We start from the raw sequence: 14,984 nt of genomic DNA, 5'->3' as shown, positions 1-14,984 counted from the left end.
TCTGGACACGCTCGAGCGCCTCAGTGTCCTTCTTGTAGTGAGGGGCCCAAAACTGAACACAGTAGTCGGGGTGCGGCCTCACCAGTGCCGAGTACAGGGGCGTGATCACTTCCCTACTCCCGCTGGCCACACTAGTTCTGATACAGGCCAGGACGCTGTTGGCCTTCTTGGCCACCTGGGCACACTGCCGGCTCATATTCAGCCGGCTGTCAATCAGCACCCCCAGGTCCCTTTCCACCAGGCAGCTCTCCAACCACTCTTCCCCAAGCCTGTAACATTGCATGGGGTTGTTGTGACCCAAGTGCAGGACCCAGCACTTGGCCTTATTAAACCTCATACAGTTGACCTCAGCCCATCAATCCAGCCTGTCCAGATCCCTCTGCAGAGCCCTCCTGCCCTCAAGCAGATCAACATTCCCATCCAACTTGGTGTCATCTGCAAACTTACTGAGGGAGCAGTCGATCCCCTCATCCAGGTCATCGATAAAGATATTGAACAAGACCAGCCCCAGAACCAAGCCCTGGGGAACACCGCTTGTGACCGGCTGCCAACTGGATTTAACCCCATTTACCACAACTCTCTGGGCTCGGCCATCCAGCCACTTCTTTACCCAGTGAAGAGTAGACCTGTCTAAGACACGAACGATCAGTTTCTCCAGGAGAATGCTGTGGGAGATGCTGTCAAAGGCTTTACTAAAGTCCAGGTAGACAACATCCTCAGCCCTTCCCTCACCCACTAGGCACGTCACCTGGTCATAGAAGGAGATCAGGTTGGTCAAGCAGGACCTGCCTTTCATGAACCCATGCTGGCTGGGCCTGATCCCTTGGTTGCCCTTCACATGCCCTGTGAGTGCCCTCAAGATGAACCGCTCCATGATTTTCCCCAGCATGGAGGTCAGGCTGACAGGCCTGTAGTTCCCAGGATCCTCCTTCCGCCCCTTCTTGTAGATGGGCATCACATTGGCAAGCTTCCAGTCATCTGGGACCTCCCCTGTTAACCAGAACTGCTGACAAATGATGGAGAGTGGGTTGGCAAGCTCCTCCACCAGCTCCCTCAGTACTCTTGGGTGGATCCCATCAGGCCCCATAGACTTGTGGGTGTCTTTATGGCCAATTAATTTGCAGGGATGGGGGGTAGATAAAACAGGATCTGGAGCTGAAAAAAGCCATAAGCAGTATGATATCTGCTAAAGCAGAAGTTACATGTCTAAAGGAGGGATGAACTAACACAGACACCATATTCCAGACTTGTGGGTGTCTTAGCAGGTCCTTAATTGTTTCCTGCTGGATTATGAGGAGTTTATTGTACTCTCCATCCCTGTCTTCCAGCTCAGGGGGCTGAATACCCTGTGGATACCTGGACTGGTTATTAAAGACTGAGGAAAAGAAGGCATTAAGTACCTCAGCCTTTTCCTCATCCTTGGTGACAATGTTCCTCCCCACATCCAGTAAGGGATGGAGATTCTCCTTGCCTCTCTTCTTGTTGTTAATATATTTATAGAAGCATCTTTTGTTATCCTTTATGACTGTGGCCAGACTGAGCTCTAGCTGGGCTTTTGCCTTTCTAATTTTGTCCCTGCTTGACCTAACGAGATCCTTGTACTCTTCCTGAGTTGACTTCCCTTCCTTCCAGAGGTGATAAACTCTCCTCTTTTCCCTGAGTCCCAGCAAAATCTCCTTGTTCAGCCAGGCCGGTCGCCTTCCCCGCCAGCTCATCTTACAGGCCATGGGGACCGCCTGCTCCTGCGCCTTTAAGATTTCCTTCTTGAAGACTGTCCAGCCTTCCTGGACCCTTTTGCCCTTCAGGACGGTCTCCCAAGGGACTCTCTCAATCAGCGACCTGAACAGGCCGAAGTCTGCCCTCCGGAAGTCCATGGTAGCAGTTTTGCTAACCCTCCTCCTTACTTCACTCAGAATTGAGAATTCTATCATGTCATGGTCGCTAAGCCCAAGACGGCCTCTGACCATCACCATCTCCCACAAGTCCTTCTCTGTTCGTAAACAGCAGGTCAAGTAAGGCCAAACACCCTAGAGGAAAAAGGGAGACTTCTTTTTTCTACTCATGAGGTAATCAGCTTGGTTCAGCTTTTACACCCCTGCAAGTTTTCAACACTGGGAAAAGAAATGTAGACCACAGGTTGAAATAGATGGCAGAAATATCCAGCCAGACCCTTGGTAGGAAAAATTGGGCAAGCTTGCGGAGTGGGCATGCAGGGAGCAGGAATTGCCCTGGATCCTGAAACAGAGTCGATAATCATGGGGTGGATTGCTATGATCTTCATTCAACTGGAGAAGAGGAAATCCATGGCCAGTTTCTGTTCCCTTCCTCTTGATTTCAGTGGTATAACAACCCCAAATCCACACCATTACTAAGGCATAATGAGCAGCAAGGGGAAATAAAGCCTAATCCATAATTAGACATTACCTTCAGGAAATACCTGAAAGGGTCGTATATGTATTAAGAGTCAAGAATGAGTGTAGTTTTCATTACAGAACAGATTACATCAGGCAATTGTGGGGTTACACCTGAAATTCCTGGAATGATGAGAATAAGAAAAATAACATTATGGCCAATCAATTTGCAGGGATGGGGTGTAGTAGATAAAACAGGATCTAGAGCTGAAAAAAGCCGTAAGCAGTATGATATCTGCTAAAGCAGAAGAAGTTACATGTCTAAAGGAGGGATGCACTAACACAGACACCATATTCCAGACTTATGCCCAGGAGCTTCATGGAGGAAGAAGAGGGGATGGGATGGTATAGAGAGATGCTGGTCATCATACAGGAATACGGACATCTATAGTCACCTTGCCTGGGACATTATTAAGCGGAAGAGGACTGCGAGTACTGTGAATGTGATCAGGGGAAAAAAAGGCTTAAGTGAGAAAGTACCCCAGTTGGAGTATGTCTCACTGCTTTCTGGTCCTACAACAGAAACATGAAAACTCAGCACGGAAAATGGAAAAGTGGAGTTGGGCAAGGACCTGCAGGATGGGGTGATTCTGGGGAAAAAGGAACATTTTCTCCCTGTTTTAAAAAGAGGGCTGCTGTCTGAAGGCTCTGGGAAAAATACCAATACACACAGAATTTTTAATCTGGGATAATACAGATACTTTCATGCAAAAGGTACCTAAGCTGGGAGGGCTGGAGAGGGACTTCTGAACAGTTATGGGAGCCTATTGTATCAGCCTTGGGCAGGGAAAGTTACTAACCATACAATTCAAGACTCACACTTGACTCATCTGAGCTTTTATTGCATACTTGTAAATAAAACACTAATGAGACAACTCCTTTAAACCTTGATATATATTAAAATATTAAGAGGAAGACAAGAACTGTGAAAATTGCGTTGCCCCACTGGTCTGTTCAGGCTGCAGCTCTCTCTGGAGAGATTGAAGAAACAACTTATGCTCTATGCAACACACTAAGACCATGAACATTTCTTTTCAGCTGGAATAAACAGGATAAAGTGTGAAATATCTGGGGCCCCACACAGTTGGGATTACTGCTGGTGTCAGGTGTATTTTCCTAGCAGAACTGACCACCTGCTGCTTTGGAGACACTAACTCCCAAAAAAATGTTTTAACCTCCATTTTGCAGAGACTTCTGGCTACCGGAAAAGAAAAAACCCAACAACAAATATTGTGCCTGTCTGTGTGAGAAAGAGGGAGGATGCCCTTGTATAATAGTACAACTTATTCAAGTCACTTAAGTGTCCCACCTAAAAGGCTTCCTTTCCAAGACAGTTACCAGGCTGCTTCTGTAGTCAGTGGAGAGATTTAGGCCCTTTGGGTGATTCATCTCCTCTGATGTTACACAAGGAAAATAGCTGGATGAAATCCGCTTTGATGATGCCTCCCCCAGCAGTTCATTTCCCAACTGACCTTTAAATAAATGGCACATCTAGTAACAGGCTCTTGCCACACTGGGATGAAGATTGCCCACTTGAAACCTCTTCACAGCTTTCCCAATTTATGGTCATGCTCTCTTCTTTGCAAGGAAAAAAAGAGCCTGAACTGAAAAAGGAAAGATGCCTTTCTTCTGCCGATGACCCCAGAAGACCATGTTTGCTAAAGCATTTCCCTTTGTAGCCTCAGCTGCCTCAGAGAGCAAGTCAACTTCTGCACTAACTAAAGGAGTGAACATTTCATGCATAGCATGTTTTGGTTTGGTGCCAAGACAGAGCGACGGATGGCCAAGGGAAACAGCCATTCTTGCTGTAACCTTTGTGCAACAACCAATCTCCCTCTAAATTAGCCCAGGAGAAGCCTGTCTGTAGCTCTCTAGTCTTTGATGCAAAGACAGAGAGAGACGCGAGGGCAACGCATGTGGATAAACCAGGCATTTGCAGTAATGGCATCTTATAGCTGTCTTTATCAATGAATCTTCAGTGCAAAGTGAAAATATCCTGGCACAAAAATGACCGGAGCGGTTTGAGGGAGAAAAGTTCATCTCCATGTTTACTATGCTGCCCTCTCCTTTGCACTGATTTAGGTGATATATATAATATTCAGAGAACTAAATCGTATACCCCTAGTTCCCCAGCACTCAATAGTCAGTATTACTAACAGCACAGTCCAAATCCTTCAAGCCTATCCTCAGGCAAAACTCACCCTACAATCAGTGGGAATTCTGGGTCAATAAAGACTGAACAAGAACCAAAGTCCTAACTCAATTCTCAGTTGAGCTTTGCAGTCCAACCATCAGGACTGGAAATACTTTTGATTTTCACCTTCATGAAAGAACAGCTGGGCTCAGTAAACCCAATTCTACCCCCTCTTAATTCCAGCATCAGCTGGGCAGATACAGAAGACAGAATTTGGCATCTGGTTGCTCAAGGGTAAGCCATAAAGTAATTGTAATAGAGGAGAAAGAAACCAAACTCTGAGGCGCTTTTTCTAGTATTCCCTTACCATTGTTTTCCTGCAACTCCCTGAAAAAGACTTTTTTTAAAAAAGCTGTTCAGATTTCCTCCTGTGCCAGGCACTACATTTTGTTTGGTATATACATTTCTGATAGCCTTTCCTCCGCAGATGTCTATAAAGTTCACATCAGTCAGTTCCTCAAACTAGGTATATTAACATCAACAGAGACAATTTTGTTCCAAGCACATTTTTTTCTTAGATCTATGCTCTGCTGTTCATTTTTGCTTCTGTAAAGATGACAGTATTGCTACATACCCAGGACAATCAGGGCTCCTGTGATGCTGTACAGTGCCATAACAGCTCATTTTCACCATCAGCAATGAGGCCTGACACCTCATCAGCTTCTGGCACTAGCAGTTTGGTGAAGGAAAGGGGAGATTTCAACTTCATTTCATTTATCCTTTTTGCTTTCCCTAACTCCCTTCCAGAAATGACAATTCTTGAAAATGCACATGTAAAAATAAAGAAAGAAAAGGAAAAAAAGGCAACAACCACCACAAAACCTCCTCCCAGTTATCACTGTAACATTTCTTATGTGGGAGAATAGGGTCCAGTGCCATTTGAGGTGAGGAGGAGGCAGGAGGAGGGGGAAAGGGGCAACATATTTCAGACTCCTTAAAGCCATCACAAGAGTTAGAGATATGGAAAATAGTTTATAATTACCTCTGTTGAGTGAAGCTGAACTGTTTATATCTCCAGTAATAAAGGAAGACTCGGACTGCTTTCGAACTGTGTCATTCCACATCCTACGAATCCGGCTCTGAAGAGGGATTGAACCACAGCAGGTAATGAATTTTTAGCAGCTGCAGATAGGTTTCTTTCTGCCTCACTAAAGATGGCTATTGGCATGTCTAGCTCAGGATGAGGCTTGTTTCTAGCCAGCTGTAAGCAAGCGGTTGCTGTTTTGCTATAACCTGCCTCGTGCCTGCCAGACCCTGCCTGCCTAACTTCATAATACAAATGCCTATCTCAAAGAAGTGCATAATTGCATTGCTTACATCTTAATTAAAAAAAGCAATAGAAACCGTATACGAGAGAAATCCAGACCCATGCGAGCTGCAGATTTACCAATATAGCACCAAATAGTGGAAAAATAACTTACACACAGAAGCATGCATGCTTCCCATACTGTCTCAGATGGCTTCGTGTCTTATTTTTTGTGAAGTGTAACAGAAGACTTGATCTGTGTCTTGGTGTCCCTGAATGAACAGACGTTTTCTATAGCTACCATCCATCTTGGGGAATATCAGGAGAAAAAAAACATCCCCCACAAATAAATTACTTCTGTTCCCCTACTGAAAAATCTGTGATGGTTTTGCCATCTGTGGTATAGCTTCTGCTGCTGGGGAAACAGTGTCCCAAATATGCTGGCCTTCTGTTTTGTTTCTCAAATATGCTGTGGAGTACCTACCTCTGTGGCTTTTATGCCACTGTCTCGCTCCTCCCCAAATAGACCTTGCAAAAGATCAAAAAATCAGCCAATAGCCATCTTGCGAGTGGTTCAACCATGATCCCTGTGTGAAGATGACTCAGGAACTCAGGTGTCCAGGGGAAACTCTTACTCACCTCACCTCTTAGAGTATGATGGACATGTCCCATGGCTGCGTGAAAATGGTGCTAGGTGGTCTGGAGGATCAGGAAGTCTGGTTCCCACTGTGACAGGCCATGTTTTCCCTAATTGCTAAAAATCCAGTCCTTCCCACAGTGGGATCTTAGCCACATGAGATCTTCCAGGGCTTACTCATGTGGTCACAGCTGAAAAGTGTCTCCTAGTCTACTCATTAACTACATAGTAACGGCATCTCCTAACCATTAGTCCTCTATAAATGGAAGCACAATGTGACATGAGGCCCATGCACTTTCACAGCAATTATTTTTCACCTGGACATTTAATCTATTGTACTTCTCTGACATGGTCCATTGTGGATTAATTATTCTGTTTCTTAAGTGCTTTTCAGAGAAAAAAGGGTTCTTAGGAGTTTTCTTCCTCATGGACTTCTCCATTCAAAAGTTAGGAGTCAGATGCTTTCAACAACTCAGACTGATCTCCATCCATTGTCCAACACCCGTGTGAGGTTTCTCCTACCTACAGTAGGTCTCAGGCACTTCCATCCTTCCAAGAGCAAGCTTCTGCAGGCTAAATAATCTTCCTTGGTACCTCAAACCTCACCTACCACAGGGAGGCTGCTGCCAGAAGAGTCAGTTCACTCTCAAAAGGGCTTGTTTTCTTGTGCTGAGACTGCCAAGAGGGAGGGCCCATTACAGTCAACTCTTCTCAGAGAGGAGGGCACCTGTCCAATAGCTAAGTTGTGTAAAAGCAAAGGCTTTCAAATCAGCCACCTAAATGTTGCTGGATATAGTGAGTCTTGGACATTATTGATTACTGTGGGATTTGATGGCCCACTGGAAGAAGGCTCCATATTCTATTGCTGTTATTTGCCATGCATAACATCCAGGCCTACGTAAATGCCAAAGTGGAGCTCTTGGATGATATCTTGGAAACCATTGAAAATAAATAATAATTTGCTCCAAGGCATAAATCGCAAATTAGGTTTTCCTGGGAGGTTATAAACTGTTACTCGCTGTATGTCTTTCATAATTTAATAGTGGAACTGTCATGTATAATTACTGCCATTAGTAATACTGAATAAATTTGTGTTTGGTTTCTATTGATTAAGAAGTAAGCTTCTTCATTTTATATCAACTGTTATCCATAAATCTGCACCTGTACATACAAGTTAGCTTCAAAATTGCGAAGTGCACAAACTATGCAAAACCTGAATTTTCAGGCGACCAAAGTACAACAAATGCAGTAACTTAAGATCATCTGACCCCAATGGATTCCCTAAGAGATCTATAAACTAAGGCAAATTGAGTGAGGCAAGGAATTGATCAAACCACTGAATGTCAGAAAGCAAGCCCTTTCACTGTGAAGGCTATTGCAAGACTCTTGTCATCATTTTTTAGCAAGGAAAGTACTTGGTTGTTATAGCATCATTCCTGTACATGGCAATAGCAGTGACAACAACCTTCAACTTGTGATTAAAGGATGTACTGGGATGTACCATAGCTGACAAAATGCTCCCAGCTCCTGATTCCCATGGAGAGCAGGCAGGATAGCCCAGGTGATGACCACCCACCTGCCTCTGGAAGGCAAATTTGGACTCTCTATTCTCATCACAATTATTTAGAAGGTTCTTGGAGATACACTAATTGCCATCACATCCCAAGAGAAGCCACCATGTTGAATTCAGGTCTGGGAGGGAGGGAAATCTCTGCGGGTATACTGGGGAGAGCCCTAAGGCAGCTCCTTTGGTGTCGAGAGGAGCTTCCTTCCCAGCACAGCTGCGAGGGCTATCGGTGTGGTGGTGCAAAGCATTGGGGTGTGGACAAGAGCACGGATTACCTGTGAGCCTGTGGAATATCTTCCAGGTGTCCGCGACCCCGAGGTTTTTCCTGAGCCAATAGAGCTCTCTGTACTTTTCCCACTACAGCAATGCGTGCGCAGGCATTTTCCATACTCTTTACGTACCTAGCCAAAGAAAGAGCAACGGCGGTTAGTGGGCAGCTCCCACTCCAGCCCACTGCCTTCCGATTTTCAGCACGTCCCCTGATTTTTCCTCAGTGGTTCATTAAAATGATAGCCATTGCAGTATGTGGGGAAGAAGCCTATTATGCCTTGCAGCTGAACGCCCTCGATACGTGAGCTCACCGTTTACGATGGAGTAAGGGACTGCTTTTATGCAGCAAAGCTGCTCATTGACATCGGTCAGTTGTAGCTTCCTCTGAGGCACTTCAAAGGACCATGGGAGAAACTACAGATACACTATTTATGACTGAAAATTAATATCCTCATAGATTTGATATAAACTAGCATATTGGCTCATCAAGGCACTAGAAGTTATTGCCTCTGACAGGAGTCTAAGAAGAAAAATTCCAAAAGAAACATATAAGAGTTATTGATTTTTATTTTTTTTTAATTATTCTTGCAGTCAGATTGAAACTTGAGGAAACTGTAGAGCCAGCAGCCCTAGAGATTATATTCCCAGTGCAGAGGGGTGGCTGCAGCCTTCTTTCCCACAGCACCCTGCAAGCCAGTCATGTTTTGAACAGGCATTCACAGTCAAACTGGTCAAATTCCTTGCCCGGAGTAAAAGCCGTGCCACCTCCTTTGCTTCAGGGGAACCACACTGATTTGTGCCAGGGCAGGATCTAAGCTTTGAGCTTCAGGTGTGATTTTTTATGGGCAGCAATACCCAGAAACCAGATGGGACAAGGCTGAAAATGAGCAGACTGTACTGAAAAGCCAAAAGAAGGTCATGTTGCCCATTGACAAAAATAGCCCCCAAACCCCCATGCATGTCCAAAACACCAGTTGAAGTTCCTTGGAGCACATGGTTAGCCGTGAAATTTTGCCAGACTATCTATGAGCATTCCAAAACTCTGTGAAACAACTGTTTAAATAGCAAATTACAGCTTTTTCATTAGGCTCTTCCTTAAGCGCTTGAGACAAACACAATACCATGAGTGCCCAATATGCTCAAGTGCCTAATCAATCCTTTGCTGAGAGAAAATAATTCAATTGCTTTAATTAGCCACCCACTGCTTGCCTCTCTGCAGCTTTTTGCTGATTTTCTAGTCCATGATAGATAGGAAAGGGTTTTTTTTCTTTTTTTTTCCTCCTCTCAAATAACTCCTCCCTCAGGTCTTGGCTCAGAGAGATGCATCCACCCTGCAGCAAGGTACCAGCTGCATTCTCCTTCCCTTTATGCAGCCATAAATCAGGAGCAATCCCAGAGTCATCAGTGATGGTTTAAGTGTGTAGATTGGCTTGAGACAGAAAAGAGAATGTTTTTTCCATGCTGAGTGAGCACCCTGGTAGCCAAGGAGGCTGTGGTGCCATGTTGGGATGCTGAGTTAGGGGCTGACCCTTTGCCAAGTCCATTGGAGGCGAGAGGATGGGCCAGTAAGAATGGTGCAGAAATACAAACTCCTAGTCAAAGAGGCACCTGCATGTTTAATTAGTGACAGTGATGCTTCCTACATTCTTATTATCAACTTGCCTGGAAACTTTCTTGCTGAAAGTTTTGGGATCATCAGCAGGCAGTTGCATCTAGATAAAGCTTTTAAGATTAACAAATTTGAGAAAAAATAACAAGGACAAAACTCTGAACCCCAACAGTCTTCCTTTGATTTCAAGAATGGCATTTTTGCATAGCTCTGCAGATCCTTCCAGAGGTATTGCTCGCAGAGCTCACTTGCTATGATGAATTTTCCTTATGTTTTCATAGGTCAGATCTCACTTCCCTGTATGGGAAAATGTGGGTGACACAGGAGCAAGCCTGGGCCTCTCAGACAGAGAACAGTCCTCAACATAGCCCTGACTTTACCCAGTAAGCCATTTCACCAAAAGGCACTGGTTACACTGAGAAACTGGGACCCAGATGTATCCACATATAACCTCTTCCCTATGTTTATACTGGATACAGAAACTGCCCTTTGAAACCAAGTTGTACATAAAAAATTATCAGCATACATGCACAGAATTGGAGAGCTCTGTACTACCGAATTTCAGTGGAGAATAAAATGGTTCTTAAAAATATTTATTACTGATTGTCAGAGGTTGTAAGTTTGATCCACATATACACACAGAGATTTTTATTTTGACTTTTTTTTCCCCAGAGTTTACCTAAGTTACTCCACTGTTACCTTGCAAATGTTAATCAGGGCATACTTCATGTTCCACCAAGAAGCACTTACTGCGCTTGCTTTGAGAAAGACTTCCAAAAGCCCACATTAGGAACAAGCAATAAAAGGCTAATGAACTGTTGCAGAGCACAGGTCCTTCAGTTCTTAAAAAAGCTGGGGAAGCAGCCCCTGTTACATACCACCAACCCATATATGCTGCTATAGAGAGGGCTGACTTCCTGCAGGGACTGCAAACGAGGGTGTAAAGCTCCATTTTGCTGCGAGCATTCACCCACACTAGGACCTTCATGGAGCCGCTCCCGCCTCACACTGGCACACGGGAAAGGGGAATCTGGCCGATGGCAGGCAAAGCCCTTTCACGGGTTCGCTACCTTAAAGCCCTGCAAACTGCCGGCTGCCTTCCCCTTGCCTCCGCCACGCTCGTCGCCAGCGCTCTGCTGTTGAAATCCCGCTGACACGTATATTCGCTATTCCCTCATTCCCCTTTATCTTGCCAGTTTCCAGCCTAAATACCACCCTTATGAGGTGCATGGAGATAAATCTGCATGAGGCAAATTCAGGGCACACAGATGATGTTACGCTGCGGTTGTTAGGCAACAAAAAACCCCATTACCACCTCTTTTACCACTGGGAATCGTCTGTCTTACCTTTTTCTGGAGGACACAATGGAAAATGAATATAAACATTCCCTGCAGAGAATTGAATATGGTGAAGAGATACGCCATGATGACTGTGCTTTCATTAATATACATGAGTCCAAACGCCCAGGTCAGTCCTAATAGGCAGAGTAGGGCTATTGCACCTATAACCCAGGACCTGTTAGGAGAAGCAAAAAAAACCAGAAAGGGATTGGTTTTTCATGTACAGAAGGCAGCAGACAACTACAAGCAGGAAGACTTTTCCCGTGATTTTAGCAAAAAGAAAACAGCATATCAAAATGAGTAGTAGGGAGTTTTTATCTTTAAGCTGGATACAGTTTACAAATCTTCAAGCTTGAGGAAATATACGGAAATGGAAATGTTATGAGCATAGAAATTTATCATAACCAAAGCATATTTGTAACCACAATGTTTCTTTTCTTTTTTTTTAATGTAAAAGCAGCGTGTATGTAAATGACATGTAGATGTTATTTCTGCAAATGGCAGGAAATGAAAATAAACCAACTAAAACAGCAACTCTAAATGTCACTTTTTTAGTGTCCACAGGTTTCACTGGGGAGGGAATACCAGCTGGATTAGCTTCTGTACACTTAAACACCAAGACACATGTATTGCTGCATTTTAGCTAGTCTCCCATATGCCATTAATCCAGATAAACTACAAGCGGGTGGGCAAGCCCTCACCGCTTGCCAGATTGGCTCCACACAAAGAGGCTCTCTGCAATGCTGCTTCACACTTCTTCCACCCTGCGATGAGGGGAAATACATATATACACATGTACAGGTGCTCACACACCACATTTGCTAGAACAGTAGCTGCTGTCACACTTCTGCTCAGAGAAAAGGAGGAGCAATCCTTCTTCACACGGGCTGCAAAACTGAGATTTATCACTTGCTCCACCCGGGAGGGAAGTGGGAGTAGGCGTGCAGCCACTGCTTGCCCCAAAAGTTGTTCAAGCAAATACGGGTTTGCTGCAAATAATAGCCTGCAGTTTCTGCTTGCTTTCTCCCAGCAACTTTCTGCTTGGACAGACAGAGCTGGGAACATGGGATGGCTGCTGCAAGTTATTTTTTTCAGTGCACTTTCAAGAAAGCTGGAAGCTCTGCTGGAATGGCAGGAGAAGTATTACATGTTACCGTGTTAAATAACATTTAGTCATCTGCTAAATTAACTTCTCGGAGACTGATCTTCCAATACTAGAACGTGAGATGAAGTGTGCAAGCAGGAAAGGAACTGGGTCCTGCTCCTAGCCATCTCCCTAGTTTCCACATGCTAATTTACCTACAATTTTAAAGGAATTGCTGCTGCACAGGGGAGGTAGTCAACTTCTAGCTGGGAAGCACAGCGGGAAGCAAGCAGCACCGTGAGCATTTGCCCTTTCCCCTCAGGGCCTTGACTTTCTACTGTCTTACCCTGGTATCATTAGGTGTAACGTCATAAAAATTAATGCAATGATACTCAATCTTTATTCCCCTTCGACACCACTTAACCCTTCAGTAACCCAAAGCAGACAAGCCTGCATCCAGCCAGCACCTCTGCTTCCTTGTTCGCCCCAAAGCAGCCTGGGGTGCTGCAGAAGGGCTCGCAGGGACAAGGACCTGCCTACGTTTCTAAACCACTTCAGCCTTGTAGAAACTTGGCCAGTGTTCGGGCATATTTGGGCTTCCATCTGCTAAGCAGAGAATGGGGCAAGGGGGAGAAAGATGAAGCAGCAGCAGCTCAGGGGAAAAGTAAGTCCTGCAGAGGTCAGGCAGGCAATCTCCACTACGGAGACTGCATGGCAGCCGCAGCCTTAAATCCTTTTCCTTTTAGCAGGGCTTGTCACAAACAGAAACACCAATGTTGTATTCATGTTTGCTGCTGCTTTTTTCTTTAGGTATTAGAATGAAAATACAGCATTAAGTCTTCCACTGAAGTTGATAAAATATGTATTGTTTAACCACATGACCAGAAGAGCTCCCTAAGGTAACCGCTTATTAAGGCAGTTCTTTAAAAATCACTATTATGTATCTAGTAGACCAGAACAGCTCCTTTGAAGCATTTCCAGTCAATCCCGCTAATAAATATTTAGCATGACGCAAATTGAAAATGCACTCTAAAAATCCTTCAGAAAGGTAGCCACTAGATAAAGTTTACAGCTTTAGCCACTTGGTATATTATTCTCCCCAAGATTCCACCACCAGTGAGAGCACATTATCATCTTAATTGCATGCCAATTTAAAAAATAGAAATTTTTTTTTTCCTTAAAAAAAGAACAACAAATTAAGTGGAAACCACTTTTTTCCCCTCCCCCATCTCTTCTCTTCCATGATTAAAAGCTTTCTGCATTTACAGTCTTTTAAAAATTATTCCCAGGGTATCCGAAAACTATTCTGCTCTGAAGCATGGCCAATTTTTGAACCCGATTAAAGAGACTTTGGCTGCAGAGGTGTGCAGAAGTGAAACAGTTATTTAGTGGAAATATGCTACCTTCAGTGATGGAAAGGAATCTGTGGGTTAGAAGACCCTCAACATTGCAACCTGCAACCATTACAGTGTTGTGCTTCAGCAAACAAGAGCTGGACATAAAAAGGGTGTGAAGATTACTTTGAATAGCTTCATCCTGTATTCGTGGAAAAACAAAGAACCCAGCAATGAAGGAGAACATGGGAATGATGCTGCAAGAATGAACACAAAGGACTCTTCACCAGAAGAACAAACTGAAAGTCTACTGCAAAGTTGATTTGCTTCCATTTCGTGCTACTGCGCATTACTTTTTGGTTGCAGGAGAAAAAGCACGGACGCCCTAAGGCATGTAATTTCTAGGCATTTTTGGCTTTGTTCGCAGGTTTTTTTGGTGTGGCTTGGGGTTTTTGTTTTGCTCTTTGTACAGACTTGCTGTTGCTTTTTTGTGGTTTTTCTTTTCCGCAGTGCAATTTTACAGCAATTAAGAAACAGAACAATCCATGTTTTTGTGTAATTGAAAATCAGAGATTTACAATTAGGGACAATTAGGTACTCCAATGAATAAGGAGACTCTCCAATGACTTGAACACAAGTTTTTTTGCACTGCTCCCATTAACTAGAATGGTAATCACAGGGATTATCACCCATGCACCTTTCTGAAAATTTACTTCCGTGTTTATATTACAATAAACCACTCTCAGTGACAGAGAACAGTGGACCAGAGGGTTGCTATTGGTATAACAAGTCTGTACTACACAGGATTAACTTGGGAATGTTCACTTTGAATTCAAGTAATGTCCAATCAAACAATAGAAAGCCAATACGGTGACAATTGGTTGGCAATACATATGCAGCACATTTACTCTGCACATTAGCTGTATGCCTGACCGTTTTCCTGCACAGTTTGCTCTTCTGCCTCAAACGTGAATGACAGAAGCCTTAATGATTTTTCAATATTGATCTGACAGCTGGTTCATGAGACCACACTGATAAATGAAATTTATCAGCCATTCAGGTCATTCTTACTTGATGAAGGGTCTGTTATCCTCATAGCTAAAGAATGCATAGACATAAAGACAAGAACACCAACATTAGAAATATAACGACACAGAGAATACAGCTATTGCTACTCCACCTCCCTTCTCCCACCAGCCATCACCAAAACCAAAGGTGGACTGGCATCAGGTGCACCTGGTACACACCAGCCAGCCTGGCTTGCTGCCCAAGGGAATTGAAACACGACCGAG

The 14,984-nt window shown here is 44.1% G+C and overlaps 1 protein-coding gene across 13 annotated transcripts in view; it reads right to left on the bottom strand.

Moving 5' to 3' along the window:
* ADGRL3 (adhesion G protein-coupled receptor L3) overlaps nt 1–14,984 on the bottom strand; it is a gene marked incomplete at its 3' end in the record, with an annotated part of 334,909 nt that overhangs the window by 20,968 nt on the left and 298,957 nt on the right. For 7 of the 13 annotated variants that reach the window (XM_081999402.1, XM_081999405.1, XM_081999407.1 and 4 more), the window contains 3 exons: nt 11,281–11,449; nt 8,331–8,456; nt 5,588–5,684 (listed from right to left, as the gene is read on the bottom strand). In XM_081999402.1, coding sequence (XP_081855528.1) covers nt 5,588–5,684; nt 8,331–8,456; nt 11,281–11,449 — 392 coding nt within the window. Of the gene's footprint in view, nt 1–5,587; nt 5,685–8,330; nt 8,457–11,280; nt 11,450–14,763; nt 14,791–14,984 lie in introns of all 13 variants that reach the window. The other 6 variants (XM_081999397.1, XM_081999403.1, XM_081999404.1 and 3 more) reach the window with 1 other exon arrangement.

This window comes from Phaethon aethereus (genome assembly GCF_964289735.1).
Source record: "Phaethon aethereus genome assembly, chromosome: 4".
NCBI classification, from domain to species: domain Eukaryota; kingdom Metazoa; phylum Chordata; class Aves; order Phaethontiformes; family Phaethontidae; genus Phaethon; species Phaethon aethereus.
This window is presented reverse-complemented; position numbering and strand designations above follow the sequence as displayed.